At 35.7% G+C, this 24,021-nt stretch overlaps 1 protein-coding gene across 1 annotated transcript in view; it reads right to left on the bottom strand.

The window, feature by feature from the left end:
- Nucleotides 1–24,021, bottom strand: part of CFTR (CF transmembrane conductance regulator) — a 195,529-nt gene that overhangs the window by 109,875 nt on the left and 61,633 nt on the right. The window contains exons 8-11 of the mRNA XM_029234325.1: nucleotides 20,938–21,184; nucleotides 18,912–19,004; nucleotides 12,573–12,755; nucleotides 6,153–6,344 (exon numbers count right to left, since the gene is read on the bottom strand). Of these exons, the coding sequence (XP_029090158.1) occupies nucleotides 6,153–6,344; nucleotides 12,573–12,755; nucleotides 18,912–19,004; nucleotides 20,938–21,184 (715 nt within the window). The remainder of the gene's footprint in view (nucleotides 1–6,152; nucleotides 6,345–12,572; nucleotides 12,756–18,911; nucleotides 19,005–20,937; nucleotides 21,185–24,021) is intronic.

Genomic DNA, 24,021 nt, shown 5'->3' with positions numbered 1-24,021 from the left:
CCCAAAGGTTAAGTCTGTTCAGTGCAGGTGAGTTTTGGCCAGATCTGAAGATCCAGGGGTCAAATTCAGTTAGTCTTGTGGTATCTGCATGATGGAATTTATTTTCCAGAACAGTTGTTAACTCATTTCTTTGCTTACTTCCCTCCCAAGTTTTTCATACTTCTTGCCAGTTTCCCTCCCAAGATTTCTTTCTCTTAGTAATTTCTTGCCAAGTTCCCTCCCAATGTTTTTTTCTTCTAGTGACTAAATATGAAAACTGTCTAGTGGAATAGAAAACACAAACAGATTTTACTTCTTCAACTTACACAGTAAATATTTTTATTACAATGTGTATAATGAATGGCCATGACAAATATTTACCTAATGACGACCATTTTGTGGTTACAGAAGGACTGCAACAGCTTTGTGGAAACCAATTACATATCCTAAGCCTCGGACCTCTTCTCACATCCCCCACCCCACCTCCCACCATGCACTGTTACAAAAGCCAATTACGGCTCCAAACCAGGTCCTTTTACAAGAGAGTGAGTCACTGAAGAAAGACAGTCCAATTACTTGGTACCCAAACACTAGCCTGCCTGGGATCTGTTGCTGTCAGTTGTGAGACAGTGTCATAGGATAAGATATTGGAGAATGGCAAAGGAGCGGTATTCTTGAAAGTTTTAAAAGGCAAGAGGACAGTGCAACCTGTCACTCTTTCAATGACAAAATATGATTATAATCTCCTTACGGGATAAGTAAATTAATGGGGGCCCAATTATATTAATTCCTCTTTTTGAGCTAGTAAAATCTTCAGTGCTGGTTACAAAAGTCACAAATAGGAGGATTCTAAGGGTAGTTTGGGAACGTGGAAAGAAAAAATTGGAGGAGAAGTTAACGGGCACAAGGATACAAAATGGTATTTTTAAGAATTAACTATTAATTTGTCTAGAAATCCATTCTACTATAATCTAGATCCAAAGTAGGACATATAAACAAGACATGGAGAAGTTCCTGAAAGAGGAGACCTAAAGGTGAAGAGTCTGAACAGGACTTGCTTACTCGTGTCTGCTTGTTACAATTTATTCTATCAGCATAGCACTGTCTCCATGCTCTTCCCTGTGATGAAGTCTTCACTCAATCCCACTGGCTGAATAGTTTTCAACCACAGACTGAAATCAGAAAACTATGTGAACAATGTTGTGTATGCTTTTTCGTATCGAAGCAAATTTGCACCTACCTGCCTACTCCTATGACACCAGGCATCATTACACACTCAAGTGCTTTGTAGATATCAAAGTTGAATAAAAACACAAAAATGAGGAAGAAAATATTCCGCCTCATCTACAGTCCCAAGTCTAGATGTAGTACATTAAGAAACAGATCAGCTTTGGCAGTCAAAACGAAAACCTGTTGAATCATGAATGTTTGTATTTGGTGATAGGGGCCACAGAGAGAACACGCCGAGGGAGTGTTGGGCTGACACCAGCTGTTAACCCTCAAGGATTCTGTAGGTATTTTGTGTTCCTGTGCTCAAAACTCCTCCACCAAATGCTTAAAAAAATAAAACCTTCATTTTGGAAGGTTCTCACTGGCCTCTTTCAAAGGCGGGAACAGTTGTTTAACAACAACAAAAATCGGTAACTCTAAAGTCACTGAAAATAGGGGAAACTTGATTTTGACTGTCAGGATAGTCTAGCACTTTTAATTATTTTTATTTGTCACTCTCAGCAAAAACTTGCTGTTGTATAATTGTCTCCTCAAACTCTGAGACTGTGAGGCTCAGAAAAGAACATTTTCTGAGCAAAATTCTTGCAACTGACATGCCTACTTCAAAATATTTCTGAAACAGTCATCCAACAAGAATTTATCCTTCTCCCTATCAATGTGCTTGGTGGAATATCCCAAAATAAAATTTTTAGAATCACTATTCTCAGGGAATTTACCATGTAGTTGGATAGATAACAGCATACAGGAGACATTAAGCAAAGAGAAGAGAAAATCATATACTAATGTACTCATTGTACTGACTGCATTTGCCAGTTTAAAGTACAGGAATTTAGGAGAGGCTGGATGTTTTTGCCTATCATAAGATGACTAGGAAGACCTAAGTCAGTTGCAAAAGTCAGCAGGACAGAAAGGAGCAGGGACTCAGGGACTATTAAAAATAAAAAACTAAGTGTTCTATTTGCTCTTTTAAGGCAAAGAGGATGAAGAGTGAATTGTACAATAAAAAAACAAAGAACATCATCATTATTAAAACCCATCTAGTGGTGTCCTCCACTGGTACTTTGTTAGCAATACCTGTGATCCCTCTGCTTGATCAGACATCTTAGTCATCTTAAGATCAGACATCTTAACTGACCTCCACATCCTTCTTTTCTAAACCCATAGCATCTCTACCTGTACCTCTTTCCAGTTCCTGTTATGTAAGGAATCCTTAATCCTAAACCAATTTCTCTTCTAATTTCTTAAGGAAAAAAATATTCACTTTTTCCCAAAGGCTCATTTTTCCTGATGCCCTTTCCTAAGGATGCAAATATTGAATAGTACACAAATAAGGGATTCCTTATCTTCTCATAATTACTCTGATACTTTAGTCTCTTCTTGTCCATCATTGACATTATCTGGATTACTGAAATAGCTTCCTATTAGTCTTCCTCCTTCTAATCAGAATAGCAAATACTACTACTACTAATAATAATAATCACTGTTTTATTTATTAAGTACTTTCTATGCGCCAGAAGAATCCACAAAACCCTATAAAATAGGTAATATTATCCTTATATTGCAGAGGATAAAACTCAGTATACAGCAAGGTTAAGTAACTTTCTTCAGTAGCCCAGCTCTATTAGGTTTCAAAATCTCTGTTCTTTCTGCTAGTCCACAAAGGTCGAATCACATCCACCTTAATTCTGCTTCTCATATCACAGCCAAAGAGATATATGTAAATTGCAAAGCTGATTACATCACTTCCCTGATTAAAGCTCTCCAAGACCAAATTCCTAAGACTGGTTTTCAAGGCTCCCAAGACATGGCACTCCGGCTTCATTCCTCCCCACTCACTGTCCCCCAATAATACTCTCGTTCTATCAAGATGCTTGTGGTTCCCTGCACAAACCAAGTGGTTTCATGTCTGGTTTTTCTGCTCATGCAGTTTCCTCTATCCAGAATATATTTTCCATTTTTACTTATCCTTCAAGGTGTCTGTTTTTAGAGAAAGCCTCCCTGAGAAGCTCCCTCAACTGGGCTTCTGTAGTGCCTGAGAGTACTTCTAGCCCAACGCTTGCTATATTGTATTGAAATGGTCTCTTTGCATATGTTTTCTTTGAGTAAAGGAATAATAAAGTTTTCATTTTGTACCCACCCTGCCTCCACCACAGTGAACAGTGTCTGGTAATCACAGAAGTCATGTTGTGGTGTCTGAAAAGGACAGAGAAACTAGAAGCACCTCCCAACCCCGTGGCCATTTCTGGAGCATGGAACCAATATGCCTACATGCCAGACCTTCAGGATCATATGCCAACTGTTTTCTCCCACAGAACACTCCAACTTTTGTTGATTGGGTCATGTAGACCAGCTATAGATGACCACTTTTATAATTTTCTCTTACAACTGCTTTTGTCAGCATCAAAATTGATATTGATGATTTTTCATGGTTGTCTTCAATTACGCCAAACCCCACCTTGTTTCCACAGTACTCAGTAACAAGAACAGGCTCTCAGACACATTTATCTTACGTCATGCTCTCTAGCAGTATTCTCCACCTCCAAAGGAAACAGAAATGAGCTACTGTTTACTGAATGGCTAATTTGTACCAGATGTTGTGTTAGGCACCTTCTATTTATCTCATTTAATTTTCTCAACAATCCAGGGAACATCACTCATCAATCTTCACTTCTTCATATCAACCTAATCTCTACTTTATTGGCAGCTCTAATGTTCTTAATCAAAAAAAATTCCTCCAACGCCGTAAGTTTCACTCTTGTCACCATTAGAATTCCACAGGGAATCATTCCATCAGAGGACATCAGCCTTGTGCCTCCTCTGGAGATTATTCCTTACATTAGCAGACTCAGCTTCATCCTTTTACTCCTATAGAAATGTCTCTTTTCTTCCTATTAGAGCAACCATTACATTCTTTATTGATTTTTTTTTCCCTACTGGCCCACGAACTTCCGCAGTATATAGATCTTGCTCTATTAATATCTTCATAAAATACAGCAAGTCTCAATAAATGTTTTCAAAATTAAGACTCCCTGTTTTTTTATAGTTTAAAAGTTCATTTAGGCACAGAAAACCATATATTGTATGATTCTAATTATGTGAAATATCTAGAATAGGAATATTTTAAAGACAAAAGTTTGCTTAGGGCTGGGTGGACGAGTTAGGTATGAGAGAATGTAAATTGATTGCTAACCAGGATTTCTTTTAGAGGAGTTGAAAATGTGATGGTTGTACAACCTTGCGAATATACTAAAAAAAAAAAGTATTATACACTTTAAAAATAATTTTAAGGCTGGCCATGGAATCAGAAAAAAAAGGAATAATATGTTTTTATTCTTATCCTCTTTCCTTCATTATTTTAGCAGTTTTATCAAGATATAATTCACATACCATACAACCATTCATTAAAATACAGGTCACTTTACTTACTATGCACTCTTTAGAAAATAGACCACATCTTATTCTACTTGGCATTCTCAGGACCTAGCACAGTATTCAGAAGATAGTAAATGCTCATTCTATGAATTAGGTACCTATACCTCTGAATTTACTACTACTAATATAGCTATGCCATATTTGGGTTAAATATACTTTCACAGGTTTACTTGGGGGAATCAAGACACTATTTATAAAAACATTTCTATGGGAAAAGATATATTCAAAGCAAAAAATAAAACCTACCAGAAACCTGCCAACACCTTGCCACTAATAAACAAATAGAGCCCATGATTTATCTTGCAGGGCACTCACTGTCAGTCCTACATCCTAGCCCCCTCCTAGACAAATATCTGTATTCTCTAGAAACACGCAGATTCTTTATAACAAATTTAATGAGTGTTCCAACCTCTAGGTTGTAAACACTATCCCTGGAAGAAGAACTTTTGAGGAATGAAGAATATTTTCTTCAAGGTAAATCCAGTATTTTTCAGGATAGTTTTCATTTTTATTATGCTTTCAGAGTGTATGAAAAATAAGAGAATGGAGCTTTTAAAAACTACTGTTGAATGAGTCAGTATATACATAAAAAGCCATTTGTTCAAGGATGTAGCCCTCTTTTGTAAGGACTGCAGTTTCTATCTAATCCACAATTAGCCTTTTTTCTATTTTTCTTGCACTGCATTTTAAGCTTCATTTTATTCCACTGCAATTTTTTTCATAAAAGTTGATTTAAAGGAATCTACTACTGTCAAATGCCATTTACCAAGGATAGTGATTTTGAATCAAGATCACTATTCAGGCAATACTACTGATAAACCTCATAATGTGATATTTTCCCTGCTGATAAACCTCATAATGATATATTCCCTACCATTAACATCGATAATTATTGAACCCTTTATTATGCAATTTATGTACTGAATAGTACAAGATCCATGTACTGACTTCACTTGGAATGCTTTCTGTATTTCCAGATGATTAGCTCATTCCTCGATATTGCCACGAAGTGATTCATCGTAATTTTGCCTCTATTTCAGAGAATTAGTCACTAAAAGTTGTATGGTTACATGTTCAAGGCCAAAGGATGAGATATAATCACAAGTTAATCGCCGATTCCCTACTGGCGGTCAATGTTTGTTTCATTAGGCTATGGTGTTATTAAAATAATTAAAATCCTCTTATGAATTTTGAAGTACCTTTTAAAAAATATATGCTATATAAATGTCCATGGAGGACATCTGTCTCACTAATAAGTGTACAAAATTCTTACCATTCATAGAGTTTTTATTGTAACCAAACCAGACCACCATTTAAAAAATAAATTGTAATTTCTTTATGTTTCTGCAAGCTTCTTACAGCAGGGGTCATATATTTTATTAATTAATTTACTCACAGTTTACCCATTGTGGAAATGTGATTAATATATACAGATTGATTCAGTAAAAAGTTAAATATCTAGTTGGAAGGTTTCATATGCATAATCAGATATTTTTCGCATAATTACTTACCTCTTCTAGTTGGCATGCTTTGATGACGCTCCTATATCTATACTCATCATAGGAAACACCAAAGATGATGTTATCTTTAATGGTGCCAGGCATGATCCAGGAAAACTGAGAGCAGAATGAAATTCTTCCACTGTGCTTAATTTTACCCTCTGAAGGCTCCAGTTCTCCCATAATCATCATGAGAAGTGAAGTCTGGAAATAAACCCATTGTTATTACGTTAAATCACTTGAACAAATCACTCTCAGGATGCACGTGCCTCCAACTGTCACCCTAAGCAGGAGTAGCTACTCTAATTTTTAAAGGCTCTATACTCATTTATTCAATTCAAAAAAGCTTAAGCACTTCCTGTTCTAGGTATACTGCTATGCACAAAAGATACGAACAGGAATAAAACAAAGAGGAATAAAAGAGACAATTACAATGGTGTGTGATAAATGCTACAATAGAGGCTCACAGAGATGGGGCACCTAATTCAGATTGTTGGGATGGGTTTGGAAGAGGTCAGGGAAAGATTAGTAACAGCTGACATTTATTGACGGCTCATTTATTTTCTCATATGCCTTGTTCAATCTATCTAATGCCGTTGTACCTTTCTTGGAAACATGTTCAGAACCTGGGGGCTTCTTCCACTACTACCTGGATTAAGCTAATATCACCTCTTGCCAGAATAAATACAATAGCCTTCTAACTTATCTCTTTGCTCTGCCCTTGTCTTCCTATAATCTATTCTCAAAGTGGCCCTGTCAAAATGTAAGTCTGATCATGTTACTTTTCTACTGAAAACCCTCCAAAGGTTTCTAATGTCTTCAGAACAAAAGCCTAACTCCTCACAAGGCCCTTTGTAAGTCCCTCAGAGCCTTTTTACAAGGTCCCAAGTAATGGTGTGGCTCCCGTTACTTCTCTGACAGCTCTATTCTCCATGGCTCACTGTGCCAACCCCACTGACCTCCTTGCTGTTGTGTGAACTAGACAGACACAGTCCCATTTCACAGGTTTGCTCCACCCCTTACCTGGAAGACTTCCCCAGAGAGCCACATGACCTAATCTCTCACCTCCTTCAAGTTTTTGCTCAAATGTTACCTTTCAATGAGGCCTTCTCTATCTCCACTGCTTAAAATCACACCGCTATCACCAATCTTCCTTTCTGTTTTATCTTCATAGCATTTACTATCATATGACATACACACACACACACACACACACACACACACACATATATGTATATCTCCCACTAGAATGTGAGCCTCTTGGGTTGAGGAAGAGGGTATGTTGTGGGTTTTGTTCACTACTATATCCTCAGGGCCTAGAATGGTACCTGGCACAAAGTACCTACTCAATATAATTGCTAAATGATATTGAATTTTACTCAATAATTTAATGATATGATACATTACATTAAATTAGAGGGGCTCAATAACTTTAAACAGTGAATTACTGGTACATAAATATAGAAACCAATGGAAGTGAATTAAAACTACACAAACAAATCCAAATGCATAAAAGAACTAGTGTTTGATAAAGATGTCATCTAAAATCAGTGGAGAAAAATAGACTATTCAGTATATGGTGCTGAACAACTGAACAGCCAACTGGAGGTCAAACAAAAGAACTGTAGCCATATATCACACCATATGCATGATGAACTCCAAACAGGCCAAAGAATAAGTATAAAAATAAGACCATAAAATACTTGAAGAAAACATTGAAGGATGCCTAAATTAAAAAAAAACAGAAAGAAAAATGGAGTAAGAAAGCCTTTCTATGACTCAAAATCCAGAAGCTATAAAAGATAAATTAAATCACATTAAAAAAAATCTTGTGCACAGAAAACGAAAGGAAAGAATGTCAAACTGAAGTAAATATTTGCAAGTTATATCACTCAAAGGAATAATTTCCCTCTTAAGTGATCTTAAAATCAAAAGGAAAAACACTAACATCTCATTAGAAAATTGTGCAAAGTATACAAACAGATATTTTACCAAAAATTAAAATAGAAGTGGCCTTTAAATATATGACAAGATACTGTACTTTATTCATAAGTGCAAATTGAAAAAAACACTGACATACGACTTCACCCAATGAGACTGGAAATAATTAAAAAATTAGATGCCGTCTGCTGGGGATGCTGTGGGGTAATAAATCTGCAATCTTATATGGACTGTATGGCACGTGAATAAATCGATGCAACCTTCAGGAAGTTTGACAGATATACAAATGCTTTACCATTTCTAGGAAGCTACCTTGCAGAAATACTTGTAGACATGCTAAATGGCATATATGCAAGATTAGTCATAGCGTCATTCTTTGTGTTAGTTAAGCACTGGAAATAACCCAAATGTCAATCGATAGGTGACTCATTACATTACAGGCCTCTATCCAAACAATAAAATACTATACAGCGATATATATAATATATATACATTCAAAAAATTAACAAGAGTAGCTGCCTGGGTTGGGAGAAACGGTGGAAAGTGGAAAATAAGCCGAGGAGAAACAGAAGTGAGAGGGAAAATTTTCAACTTTTTATACATTTTAATTTTCCAGAATTTTTAATTTTTAATTTTAATAAATAATAATATCACCTAAAATATATTAGGAAGAAAGGAGGGACAAGAGACAGACATCTTTGTGATATCTAGTTCAGTAAATTTTAAAATTCTTATTGTATAGGGAAAAAAATTCCAAAATTCCTTATTTCTACATAAAATTCTTCTATATAAAAATTAAAACTAGAAGTGTTATTTTCATATAGAACAGCTTTATAAATCCCAACAATGGAATGGATCTGATTATATATGGATTACATATCTATATATATAATATATAAATATATATGTGTAGGCATATATTATATGTGTATATATACATATATATGTATACATATATATGCACACAATATACAGGTTAAATATAGGTTTGTATATATTAAATACAAAGGTTAAATATATATTTAACAATATTTATTTATATAAACTTATATAGATAAATATATAATATTTATCAATATAAACATTTATCAATATTTTGGTATTTTGAGAGATATGAAGTTAAATGTAAACATCATTGAATATAATATAAATATAAAATACCAAATATTGATAAAACTTGGCAGACTTTGTATTTTATTTAAAAAGTAAGCAAAAACAGAAGCCAACAGCCATTCCACACATCTGATGCTCAGTTATTAGCAGAGCAAGCTAAGAGTTCCAGAGCAAGGCCAGCCAGGGCAGAAGACAGAGACTATGTGCTGTCAGGGGTTGTCAGCAAGGCCACAGACCTGCTTCAGTTGTGTAGACAACAGAAGAACTAAAAATCCCCACACCCTGGGGGCGATACCATAAGCCAGCCTTTAGCTGGGGATACCCAGGAGTGTAGACTCTTACACCAATACTGCTTAATTAAAATAATTCAAGGAAGTTTCATAAATGAAAGATATTGAATGTAGATTAGAACCCCCCCCAAAATTCATTTTCCCAAAGACATTCAATTAAATAAATTTATATCAAGCACCTATTACATGCTAGGTACTATGATAGTCCTTGGAATATAAAAACAAACAAGACATGGTTCCCCTACAGTCTAGACATTAATAACAAGGGAGAGTGATAAAATTAAACCTGACCTTACTGGGTTTTTTTAAGAGACTAAGACGTGTGTTTTATTCAAAAATTAAACAGTCCAATAAAAATTAGGTTTTAAAATCTGTAAACTCTTTGACTCTGCAATCCTAGTCTTAGAAACTGATCATTAGAAAATTATGAAATGCACAAAGATACAGATCAATCGATTTACAAATAATAGAGAATGCCATCACAACATCATTTATACAAAAATAACTTGGCAATAATCTGAATATTCAACAAAAACATGTAATGCTACGCAGCCATTGCGAATGACTGTGTTCTGCAGATAAAGCTTTGTGATGTGTTTGATTTCTAGCTGAGTGAAATTGGTTACAATACAGTATTAGAGAATAATCCTATTTTGGTTTTTATAAACACATATATATAGGAAAATGTCTAGAAGAAAAATATTTCAAAATATTTACCCGATTATCCCTAACAGGTGAAATTAGGAATAATGTGCATTTTTTCCCTGATATTTTTTGTTCTATCTGCATTTTCTTGCTTTTCTACAAAGTTTTAACAACAGTAGAAACAACTACCATTTATTAAGCATGTACTTTGTTCCAAGTACTGCATCAAGGGCTTTCTATACATTTCCTTATCTAATCCTTATACCTGACCTTATTGTATTTTATATCTCCGGATTTCCAGAGATATAAAATACAACCAAAATCTCAGAGATAGCTACTTGATCCATAATGTCCTTCTGGACACAAGTATACACATATATATGCTTTTATAAAATGCAGATCATAATGTACATATTATTTTATAACCTGTTGTCTTTCTTCACTTAAGAGTATCTTAAGAGTCATTTTTTAACATCCCTTAGCCTGACTGAATAACATGCCATTATATAGCTACACCAAAATTTATCAAATCAATCCCCTATTGTTAGATATTTAGGGCTTCCCCCAATTTTGGGCTACTGAAACTATGTTGTGATGAATATATAAAATCTCTGCAAACATACTAGGATAAGTCATACAAATCGACAAGTTATTTGGTTATTTTTAAGGCTTTGGATATACAAATTACCAAATTGAGTGGTGCAGGATTTATCTTGAAATGTGAATATTTTCAATTATTCTATCTTATATTTTAGTTAGACCTTTTATCTAATAAGATTATAAAATGCTCCATTCCTATACTATGAAAGGACATCCTCCTAGACTGAGTTGCCAAGTTGTTTCTCAGAGGGGTTTAATTATTCCTAAGGGGTCACTGCCTCCATCTGACTCCATCTTCATGTCTACTTCCCAGAAGATGCAACTGTAACTCCAGCCAGCAATTATCTGCTCATCAGTTCTTAATAGAGTTGCCTGAAATTTAATTGCTGGTTAAGCCTTGTAACCTGTAATCCCAAAGCTATTTGTTTACACCTTTAAAGAAGTAATTTTAAACACCTAAACAAAATTAATTTTAAAAATTCTGTGAAATACTATTACTGTCTGCTCACAAGCAATCATTCTTGTTTAGATCATCTGTGACTTGCTTATTAGCAACTCCTCCTATGGTATCATTTTCTTTTAATAGTGATAATTGCTAGTATTATTATACAAGAAATAGAAGGAAAAAGTAGCACTTGAAGAAGAAACACATTTTTCTAAGAAGAAAATGCACAACTACAGCTACTTTATTGAAGGGCCTGTTTTTCATGTGGGAGAATGTACCTGGAGAGAGAAATAAGCAAACTGTATATCACCAGCACTATGAACACCAAATTCAATGATTAGAAATTTTCTATGGCATTTTGTTTCCCACGTCTCAGACTAAATTCTTCAAAATATGGTTCTTCCTAAATTAGACATTAATAAATAACTGTCTTTCAGGAGTATTTCTATTTTTATTTACATTTTTATCTTATAGCAGCACTGCTCCTTCCTTCTTCCCTCCCTCCCTTTCTTCCTTCCTGCCTTTTCTTTCATCAAAGCTAAAATTATAATCAAATGGGATGAAGAACCTATTTTTAATAGACTTTCAAAGCAAATACCTATTATCCTTAGTAGCCCATTCCAAAGCCAGGAGGCCCCTTCTTATCCCTGATTTTATTCCTTCATGCCCTTTAAATTTATTTCCTAGATAAAGACAGCAAGTGTTTATAATTATCTGAACAATAACTCAGGTCTTTGAAGATCACTATAAAGTCTTCTTCTGACAATAAACTTTGACCCTTTAGCTTCCTAACCTATTAATTTTTGTCAGATATATCTCCAAATATCCATGGTTTATAATTAGTTGGGGTGGGGGCAGGTGTTGAGGCTGACCAGCACTGAATAAATTAACATTCCTATGTATTGCCTTCAAAAAACTGTCCCAACTCAATAATTTTTCCTCATAATAAATCATAAGCAAGTCTGAGTCCATTCTCCAAAATTCTAATGTCAACAAAATGGGACCTTTTACATGCAGTTACTGAAGTAAAATCTAAGCCATGATTTTCCTGGACCAGCTCTGAGAAAATGTCTGTGCCACAGACTGGTAAAAATGGATGCTTTATTTGTTCAGTAAAGTTATTGAATGCTCATCCTGTATGTGCATGACGCTGTGCTGAGCAGTGTCCAAAATATAAAGATATAAAAGAAAAAGTCACTGAAAATAATAGGAAGAAATAAAAGGCTAGAGGATGCTATCAGTGGAATAATTTATAAGGAACTCTATATCCAAGTATTCTCCTAATACCAATGTAAGAATTTCTCCAAAACGCCTTATTACATTACAGACAAACTAGAAAAAGAAAGGAGAAAATCATGTCAAGTTAAGATCTTCATAATGAGGTATAAATGAGACTACCTTGCCTGCTCCAGTAGATCCAGCGACGGCCAACAACTGTCCTCTTTCTATATTGAAACTGATATCTTTCAGGACAGGAGCACCGAGAAGTGAGAAGTTACTGAAGAAGAGGCTGTTATCACCATTGGAAATTTTTCTATTGTTATTATTTTGTTTTGCTTTCTCAAATAATTTCCCAAATCCCTGTAAAAAAACAAACAAACATGTTTTTCAGATATTTTCAATAGCTATTTGCATTATGTATGATTAGTTTGAAAAGCACATGGCACATGACCCATACTTTACAGCACACAATTGATAGCACATGATTTCTAGAGCACATAATCCAAAACATCTGAAAATTATAATAATAATTTCAATTTCTCAGATTCTTGCTCACCGCCAAATTTAATTAAGGTATCTATCTACATATATAAAGGTATCTATCTATATATATGTGCGCGTGTGATGTAAATATATACACACACATAAATATATATCCTCTCCTATAGGCTGGGTACATAAACATAATTATTTAATCTTCAGTAGAATAACAATATATGAGGTAGATTTTATAATCCTCTTTCAAAGCTGTAGGCTATGACTCAAAGAAGTTAAGCAACTAAAGTCACGTAAGTAGTAGGCCTGAGTAGAATTACAACCCAGATCTTCTGCTCTATCATGCTGGTAGTACCTTCCTCTGAGAAGCTCAAAGCATTTCTTTAATTAGCTATTATTAAGTGTAAATATGATGATACTGCCATATGATTTGAATGAATTCCATTTTTGTAAGAGTAGCTGGGAGAAAGAATTCTCTTTTGAAAGTGCCCTGCTTCTATACTGCCCCATGGAAAGCTTTAGGGTAGTGGTCTTCAAACCAAAGTAAGCAGCACTACAGATTATCAGGAGGAAGGTAGTGCACACAGTTTTAACGGAATGTATTCCCACATCCTCAACATGCAAAAGTACTCCTTCCTAAAGTTAGTCTGCCTGAGAATTTGCCTGCTGTTTGTCATTTCTCTTTCCCACTTCCTGCTCACAATTGTCCTTCCCTCACTTTACACAGAAGAGGCAGCCTTCTCACTAGTCCTAAGTTTAGTTACATTGCATTTTCTGGAGTGTAAAAAGCTCAATAATACAAACAAAGGGACCGTAAGAGAATGATTTGCTCCTGAAAGGTGATCCCATAAAAGCAAAGCCAGAAATACTGAAGGAGGTAACATCTTATTTCACCCAAGTTTCAAACTGATGGCGATCTATGTGTCTTATCATCTCAGAATCAGATTTCAGAAATGAATTGAGAAATAAGATATTTTAATTAACTTATTATTTATTTAATTTTAATGAGTTAATAATTTAATACAAATTATTATCTGTATTTTAAAGTCAAGTCACACTTTCCTGACATAAAGCAAGTCACATTTAGCTGATTGGCTTGACAATGAGACCTGACTTCATAAATTCATTTATTTCCCATGAAATTGCACTGAAACTGCAGCTCCCAAGTTTTGAAAAAAATTATTTAACATATGAAAACAATATACAATAGACAAGAATTACATTCTTTGACACCACTTAAACCTATGTTGAAAAATTAGTTTTTAAGTTGAAAAGTCAACTTAAAATGTATCAGATATACATAGTTTTTCAGAACTATTTTAGGGCATACATAAGCAATTAAGCTTAAAGACCACTGCTTGAATTCTTATGATATGGATGGCTAACATCCCTTTCAGTTAACAGATAACTAAAAGCAAAGCTTTTAAGAAGTAGGCAATGAAAAGTCTTTAAATGAGACAAAGGCATCTGTTATTCCTTTATTCATTTATTTAACTAATAGACATTTCTTGAGCATCACCTCTGTATTAAAGACCACTTCAGGGACTTCCCTGGTGGTCCAGCGGTCAACACTCCATGCTCCCAATGCAGGGGGCCTGGGTTCGATCCCTGGTCAGGGAATTAGATCCCGCTTGCGGCAACTAAGAGTCCGCATGCTGCAACTAAAGATCCCCGAGGATCCCACGTGCCGCAACTAAGACCCAGCACAACCAAATAAACAAATAAATATTTTTTTAAAAGACCACTTCAAAAATCCCACAGAGGAGAATAACATATGGATAGATATTAATACTGCAATGTGTTTAGTGCTACAACTGAAAATTCACACCAAGTCCTATAGGAGCACATTAGAGAAAGCAACTGACTCAGTCTGGAATTTGGCCAAGTAAATGACACAGTACTAGGCTATGAAGGATGTAAGCGGTTATTTCACAAGAGCAAGAAATAGTCTAGGTGTTCCAGGAAGAAGGATCTGCATGCACATTTTAGGCTTAAAAGAACAAAATACATCTCAGGAATGGTGAGTGGCTAGGTGAGATGTATATGGTAAGATGACAAAGGGTATCCTTGGTAAGGTGGGCAGTGCAGGCTATTAAGAGGCTCATGTGCCATGCTTAGAAATAGGACTTTTATCCAATAAACCCTTGGACCAATGGAAGGTTGTTTTTACTAATAACTTTAATTTCTGAGTACAGAAGTAAAACACTTATTTCAGGAAATTTGGTAAACAGAGGAAAGCAGCAAGAAGAAAAAAATAATCACCTGTAATCCTACCACTGAGAAGAAACCATGTTTAACATTTTAATGATACCCCTCCACTCCTTCACATATATATATATATATATAATCATATATATGATATTTTACAACATTAAGGAAAAATTATACATAAGGTTTGTGACCTGCTTTTTCTGACTTACAATAAATCATAAATATTTTCACATACCATTAAACATTCTTTTAAATATAATTTTAAGTTACAGGATAGTATCCAAGAGTATGGATAAACTATAAATAGTTCTCTATTTTTGACATTATATGGTTTTCTTTTTAACTTAATAATTCTGTGATGCATGGACTTTGCCATAAATCTTGGAGCAAATCTCTTTTTTTTAATATATAAGTATAAATTCCCAAACGTGGGATTTCCAGGGCAAAAGGTATAGCAAAAATTCTAAGTAGTTCCAAATTTTCCTCCATTAAGGTATGAGAGTGCTAGATTTGAGGAACCATTATCAACACTGTTGCTTTCTGGTTTGGGATTTGTTTTGTTTTGTTCTGTTTTTTCTATTTTATAGGTGAAAATGGAATCTCACTATTGATCTTATTTTTATTTGATACCTAGTAAAGTTGAACATGTTCCATGTTTACAAGTCCCCTGTGGTTGTCAGAGGAAGGATTATGATATCCTTTGTCTTTACTTCAGTCTCTGTCTCATCTTCTCAACTAGCTGGGTAATAAATCATGACATTCTGAATTTCAGTCTCCTGAGTTGTTGAGGGTTTTAAATGAGGTAATATATATGAAAGTATTTTGTATACAGTAAAGCATTAGTCCATTTCTTTTAATTAGAGGCAGAGAAACCTAGGCTGACCTTTTGGCTCTCTCCTAACCAGTTGTATAACCTTGTTCTAGTTACTTAAAATCCCTAAAGCTCAGCTTCCTAATACATAAATAGAAATTGTACCTATTCAGTTTGTGTGGTGTGAGGGAAGAGTCATATATAACTCATCAGGGACTTGCCTCTTGAATAACTGGGTGAACGGTGACATCATCAAATGGGTGGAGAAGACAATGGAAGGAGCAGATTTACGAAGCTTGGGGAGTGATAAATGTGGGTGCCTGAGGAGCTTGCAGGGAATTTGGAAATAATGTATGAAGTTCAGGAAAGAAACTGGGGCTAGAGATTTGCCTTTGAGAGTCATCAGCACATTGATGTCAGGTGAGCCTGAGTCACCCAGAGAGTATGAAATGCCAGAAGGAAGCCTAGGTGCAGACACAGTGGCCCATCACCATTGAAGAGGCAGGCAGGGAAGACTTAGAAGTCATGGTCGGAATATAAGATGACATGGAAAGAGTAGTTCACTAAAGCTAAGTTAAATAAGTATTTTTAAAAGAAAAGTTTTAATGTATTGGTAAGGGCAGAATCCAGATTGCAGCAGGGAAAAGTCATAAAAGATGACGAAGTAAGAACAGCTTTGATGGCAAAAGGAAGCAGAATGATAAAGCTTGGAGGATGAGGCTGGGTGGGCAAAAGTCAGAAAAGAAATTTTTTTAACTTGAAAATATTTAAATGTGAAAAGGAGTCAGTTGAAAAAAAGATGTTAAAACTTGTAGAGAGAGACTAATTGCTGGCCCCATGTCCTGAGAAGACGAAACAAGATGATAACGGTTTAGTCAAAGGCAGGAGGAAGCATACATCTTTCACTTAGATAAGAAAGAGAAGAAAAAAATAATCCCAAGGGTTAAGAAAGAAGTTATAAGTATTCATACATGATGCTGCATATTTTATAGCATCTATATATTTTCTCTATATCTTACAGAAGTCAAGGCCATCTGCTGGGGGTGAGCAGAACCTAGGAGAGATTGGGAGTTTCAGGAAAGTGCTAATAATCTGGAAAAGCTTTTAGAGAAATGGTAAAGAAAATTAACTAAACACAAATGAAAAGATTTCCCAAGAAAGTTTATAGGCCCATTTGAAGTTGAAACAATAACTGTATAAAACTTATAACTGACTAGGGTATATGATTTTCCCAGATAGCACCTCCTTCGTCAAAGATATCAAGTGAATGTTTTGTAGCAAAAGATTCAGTGAAAGGAAAAGGGAATTGAGGGTGCTGCTGGGAGAAGAACTGAAGTGACTGGTGTTGTCATTGGTGAAGGTTAAACCAGGAGTAGTCCAAAAGGGAGAACTAAGGAGCCTAGAAATCTTCATGAAATTTGAAGGCAGTAAAGGTGGGATGAAGAGACTGAGAGAGCTAAGGTTAGGAAATTCTGAACTAAGAAAGAGATTCCAGAGTGTGATATTTCTAAAGTGGAGTAAGTCTAGGTGCTCACCAAGCTCAGCATGTGACCATGAAAGGAAGCTTCTGAACTAACTGTAAAATGTAAGTTCTGAGGACAGTACTGGAAGGATTTCTCATACGGGTGCTGAAGTTTCAGACATGATGGCAGAGATTTAACAAGCACCACTATCCTGGGTAAATATCATCAAGGGGTGTCCAGAATTTGACAGCTGACAGAGTCTGGAGGATGAGGATACAGCCAGATGGAAGGTTCACTGAAAGAGTGGTAGACTGTGACATTTGGGTCCAAAACCTGACTTCAGCCCTTGCCTGTTCTGTGAGCTGAGCCAGGTTCTGTAACCTTCCTAAGCCTCCATTCCCTTATCAGCAAAATGGAAACATTAAGATTTCATCATAGGAATGTTATGAGAAATAAGACAAAATATATAAAGTGCTTATCTAGTACCTGGCAGATTGTAAGGGCTCAAACATGCTACCTATTTTATTAGATGAAAGCAGAGTGAAATGGAGATTAGAAAAACAATTGTCTGTAAGTACTGTCAAACTTCTTATTTTTCTTCATGCCTAGAAAGGCATTTGAAATTCCTAAAATCAAAGAAGTAAAATCAACCTGATCCACACACCTCTCCCCAATTTTTCTGGGCAGATAAAGAATTATTCTCTTACCTATGTCTAAAAAAATGAAGTATAGTAAAGCCCTTGAGGTCAAGTTACTTATGTAAATAAAACCAATTTAAGATATTGTGAAATATGTAGAAGTGGGACATTGGTTTCATAACTCCTATGTTTACTCAACATAAAAAAATGATAAGGAAAGAGGAACTCAACAGGTATTCTCAATAATCAAATATTACTTCTTTAGAAGCTGAAAAATCATTGATAATATTTTTTCTGACCATGAGAAATATTTACTACAGAATTTTTAGTAGTGAATTAAAATAAGTAAAAATAGTAGAAAACAATACATTGGTCTATTTCTCATACACCTTTATGGTGACTGGTGTATGTAAATTGCATTGGATTGGAACTTGAGATCAGAGAGGGTAGCATTTAGTGAGGAACTATTATGTGCATGGTACTATGCTGAATACTTTCCATAAGTTATCTCAGTCAATCCTCACAACAAACTTGCAAGGTATATATTAATATTCCCATTTTATAGATGAAGAACAAGAGGCTCCACAAAGTTCAGTAACTTGGTCTAGATTACACAGATAGTAAATGGCAGAACGAGGATTCAAACCCTGCTCTATCTGGCTCCAAAACCTATGAGCTTTGTATTACTTCCTAATTTGTTATGTGAAACAAATTACATGACTTAGAGAAAAATAACGAGGCTTGCGTATCGTATTTAATATTCCTGGGCCTCTACCTCTTAATCTATAAAATAAGTTCTATCATCATGCTAACTTTATTGCCCATTTGGATGAAAACCAGAACCACAAACAAGCAAAGCTTAAATATTTAGAACAAACAAAAACAAAAAATACCTGACCTCCTCCCAGAAGGCTGTTACATTCTCCATCACTACTTCTGTAGTTGTTAAGTTATATTCCAGTGTCTTATATTCTTGCTTTTGTAAGAAATCCTGTTTGCAAAAGAGAGCAAAAACGTATTGCAGAACCAGGATACCATTAATACATTATTACATCTATTTTACACTCTAATAGTGATGCATTCTGTACTTGGATTTTATGAATTATATTAGAAATTGTTTCTTAATAAAATAATTTTATAAGTGTTCTAAAGTTAATTTGCCAAGTACTAGAATTAATCATTTTGAAATGTAATATTTTATAAAACTGTTTTTATACATTAGATTTTTAACATACCACTGATTCATCCTTGTACTGTACATGTTAACCTTAGTGATGAATTTATAAAGCACACCTGAATTACCCACCAATTGCCTCAATTCAACATTAAGAGAGAGAAAACTATTATCTTCATCTTTATAGCACCCTCCTTATTAGAGGCATCATTAGCATCACTTCTCTGGGTTAAGTAAAGGTGTGAAGATCTGATATAACTGATTTTAGGGCATCAAACCTTGATTCTAAAAGAAGGGCTCTATTAGCGACTCAGAATCACAGTGCTCCTAGAGATGGTGGGAGCATGAGGAAGAATTAGGTTTATGCATCCTGAAGTCTTCTTCACAGGAGGTAGTTTTAAAAGTCTTGTCCTTGCTAACTTTTTCCCTTCTCACCTCTTCAATTCACTCACTATCTTTATTTTGGTTTCCCTCTTTTTCTCCCAGTTTTGTTTTTAAGATCTGTTTCTCTGTCTGTATTCCTGTTTAGTGAATCTCTTTCTCTGATGCATTCTCTTTGGGTCTCTATGTCTGTTTCTCTCTCTCTTTCTCTGTCTCCCCACCACCTCTCACATGGCTGTGATGGACTAACAGAAGAAATAAGACTAGTCCAAGAGCTGCCATGGTTCTGAGCTACATTCACCAATTTGTCTAAATTGCAGATCTCAGACTCACATATTTTCAAGATGATAAAACTAAGGAAGGTGGCTAAGTAGAGACTGTGATGAACTGGAGAGGGCAGACCCTCTCTGAGTGGGGAGCTGCCACAGCTTGTGAGGGAAGAGGACCCAGTTTACGGTATACTTCAAATTTTCAAAAGAGGCTGAAGACATGATTTGTTGTATATGTGACAGCACACAATTTTTAAATGCTGCCAACTAATTCAAATGCATTGTTTTAGGTTTTTTTGTTTTGTTTTGTTTTTGAATGTAAAGGTCAAATAAAACAGGTCAAGGGCCAAAATTAAGTCCATGGGCCACCATTTGCAAACTCTGGCCTAGGCTAAATAATGGCAGAACTACCTAAAAGTGGCTCACCCTTCACCCTCATTTTTAAAATTTATGTCACAATGATTTATTTTCTGGTTAAATATTTAAATGGATATCAAACAAGTATAATAAAACATTTTGAACTGTATATTAATTATAAAAATTAAAACCACACCCAAGGTTATGGTGCTGATTCTGTTAGCTTTGCACTGAGTCTCATTACCTGAGGACTTTAGAACCTCTCTTCAAAATTATCAGCTACATCACCTTGCTGATATTTTAAGGTAATTAATGTATCACAAAATGCCACTGTCATCCATCATACAGTCCAGAAAAACACTTGGAAAAGTTTAAGGTGAACACTCCTAGTGTTAGCTGGAAAAACTTATAACTTCCGGATGAATCTGCCACCAGCATTTTGCACATTTGCCAAGTTCATTAGAACTGCTCTACTGATTGATTACTTGAATAAAAATCTCCAGAATACAGAAACAATATTTTCTTCAATTTCTCTGACTTAAGAGAATTTCACAGGTCTTCATTTTATTTCACTAGGCTTTCATTACAAGGGCTCATTAGACCACATACAGACATCAAGAGAGGAAATACTGTGCATCAAACAGGCCCAAGGCCAAGAATACCTCTCCAGAGAGTTTGCTCATGAGAAAAGTTCTAAACTGTTCTAAATTCATTGTGTATGATGCCCCATTTTGGTACATTACCTGTATTTTGTTTATTGCTCCAAGAGAATCATACCAAGTTTGTACAGCCCAGGGGAACTGCCGAGTGACTGCCATGCGCAGAACGATGCAGAATGAGATGGTTGTGAATATTTTTCGAAGGCCGATTCCATTAAGCAGTGCATAAGGAAACACAGATAAAAACACTACAAAGAACCCTGAGAAGAAGAAGGCTGAGCTATTGAAGTATCTCACATAGGCTGCCTTCCGGGTCAGTTTCAGTTCTGTTCTATAAAAAAATAAATAAGATTTGGGATGCTTATTTACTTTTCAAATATCAGGCATCTTGGAATTAAAAATCTGAACATAGACTCTCAAATCTTTCTCTCTGTGTTCTGATCCTTGTTCTACCCTGCATGAGCTGTGTGACCTTGTGCAAGTTATATAACCTCTCTGGGCCTCAGTTACCTTATCTGAAAGGGAGATGGATCATAATGAATGTACCAGTGTCTTGCATATAATACCTATAAATATTATTTTTAAATTACAATAATCTTAATAATTATTACTATGATTATTATATTATTTTTATATCTTTATTCACTTCTTTATTAATTTTTAAGATTAATGACACTGATAATTTTTTGTTTGTTGGTTGGTTGGTTGGTGTTTTAAGTAATTAAGTGTGGATATGAGAATAATGACTTATAAAGGAACAAGACAATTCTGGGATTCCCTAACGGATTGTTAACATTTTAGAAGTTCTAGCTGGACTTTGGGGAACCTTGAAAATAACATATAAGCCATAGAGGAGTGGTTCTCAAGCCTTAGCATGAGTAAAAATCACCTGAGTTTCAGGCCCACCACTCAGAGAAACTGACTGAGTCTGCAGTAGGCCTCCAGAATCTGCAAATGGGGCCTCCCTGATGGCGCAGTAGTTAAGAATCCACCTGCCAATGCAGGGGACACGGGTTCGAACCCTGGTCTGGGAAGATCCCACATGCCGTGGGGCAACTAAGCCTGTGCATCACAACTACCGAGCCTGCGCTCTAGAGCCCGCAAGCCACAACTACTGAGCCCATGTGCCACAACTACTGAAGCCCATGTGCCTAGAGCCCATGCTCAACAAAAGAAGCCACCGCAATGAGAAGCCTGTGCACTGCAAGAGAGTAGTAGCCCCTGCTCGCCACAACCAGAGAAAAGCCCACGCTCAGCAACAAAGGTCCGATACAGCCAAAAGTAAATAAATAAATAATTAATTAATTAAAAAAAAAGAACCCAAGTGATTCTGTTACAGGTAATTTTTGAAAAATTATAAGTGAGTAGATGCTGCATCCTCCCTGTCTCTCTCCTTTCAGTATAATTATTTGCAATCATACTTCTGATCCTTTAGTCTGAACTACAAATGTGAACAATTTTTTTAACACACGCAGAAGAGGTTTAAATGCACCAATAAGCAGAAAACAGGGAGTGCAGAGGCTGGTGAGAAGAGAAGACAATGCTGCCTTCAACCTCCGTCCTACTCTTCCAGGACCATCAAAACTAGAGTCACTTGTGATCCTCCTATTCAGCTCTTGCAAGGGAAAGAGCAAAGATAAAACAGACAAGTAGAGAGTGTTGGTGGGAAGTAGCAATAGCTGCGCCCGGCATTTAGTTCCACATGCTTGTACAACTCAGAAAAGTTCTCATTCTCAAGTTGTAGAATTCAGAGGAAATCTTTTTTTTTTAAGTCTGAAAAAAATGTAATCCGGAGCCCTCTGATGAAGAAAACGAAGTTCAATGTTCCCAATCTACATTGTGACTCCCAGTCTAATGTGGTCTAGCCTACCTATTTTAATTATTTGGTATTGAAGGCAGATTATGACTTGGGAATCTCACTGGGGTGTGACTCTCAGCTCTCCTGGTTATAGCTATGCCATCTTAAGCAAGTTTCTCTTTCCTCTGATCCTATAGAATCCACATCTACAGCAGAGAAACATAATATCTCCCTTGTGGAATTGCTGCCAAGATAAAAGAGAGCACAGCACAGGGCCTTGCACTTAGAATCTACATGTGTGTTGCTAATCTTCAACAGAAAGAAGAACACTATTGGCTAGGCTTATATGTTTTCAATGCTAGAAAATACTGTTTAAAAAAATGTTAATAAATTTGTCAAAATTGTTGTGTATCATAAACAGTTGAGGAAAATGAAAGAAGTGGTACTATAAGAATAATGGACTCAGAAACATCTACAAGAGAAGGAGTACTTCCCAAAACTTCTGCTACCAGTGTGCTTGTCCTCACGGTGAGACACAGCCACCCCCCACCTCTGCAGGAGACCCTACCACACTAGCAGAAACTGAAACTCAGCAAACAATCTGCTGCTGACAATCAAATCAATTTTGTGATACTTAAAACTTTTACTGAGAGGGCAGACAGGAGAAGCAAAAAGAACTACAATCCTGCAGCCTGTGGAACAAAAACTACATTCATAGAAAGATACAAAAGATGAAAAGGCAGAGGGCTATGTACCAGATGAAGGAACAAGGTAAAACCGCAGAAAAACAACTAAACGAAGTGGAGACAGGCAACCTTCCAGAAAAAGAATTCAGAATAATGATAGTGAAGACGATCCAGGGCCTCGGAAAAAGAATGGAGGCAAAGATTGAGAAGATGCAAGAAATGTTTCACAAGGACCTAGAAGAATTAAAGAACAAACAAACAGAGATGAACAATACAATAACTGAAATGAAAACTACACTAGAAGGAATCAATAGCAGGATAACTGAGGCAGAAGAACGGATAAGTGACCTGGAAGACAGAATGGTGGAATTCACTGCTGCGGAACAGAATAAAGATAAAAGAATGAAAAGAAATGAAGACAGCCTAAGAGACCTCTGGGACAACATTAAACACAACACATTCGCATTATAGGGGTCCAAGAAGGAGAAGAGAGAGAAAGAAAGGACCAGAGAAAATATCTGAAGAGATTATAGTCGAAAAATTCCCTAACATGGGAAAGGAAATAGCCACCCAAGTCCAGAAAGCACAGAGAGTCCCATACAGCATAAACCCAAGGAGAAACATGCTGAGACACATAGTAATCAAATTGGCAAAAATTAAAGACAAAGAAAAATTACTGAAAGC

The sequence above is a fragment of the Monodon monoceros genome, unplaced genomic scaffold (genome assembly GCF_005190385.1).
Source record: "Monodon monoceros isolate NGI ecotype Baffin Bay Population unplaced genomic scaffold, NGI_Narwhal_1 Super_Scaffold_2, whole genome shotgun sequence".
In the NCBI taxonomy this organism is placed as follows: Eukaryota; Metazoa; Chordata; class Mammalia; order Artiodactyla; family Monodontidae; genus Monodon; species Monodon monoceros.
This window is presented reverse-complemented; position numbering and strand designations above follow the sequence as displayed.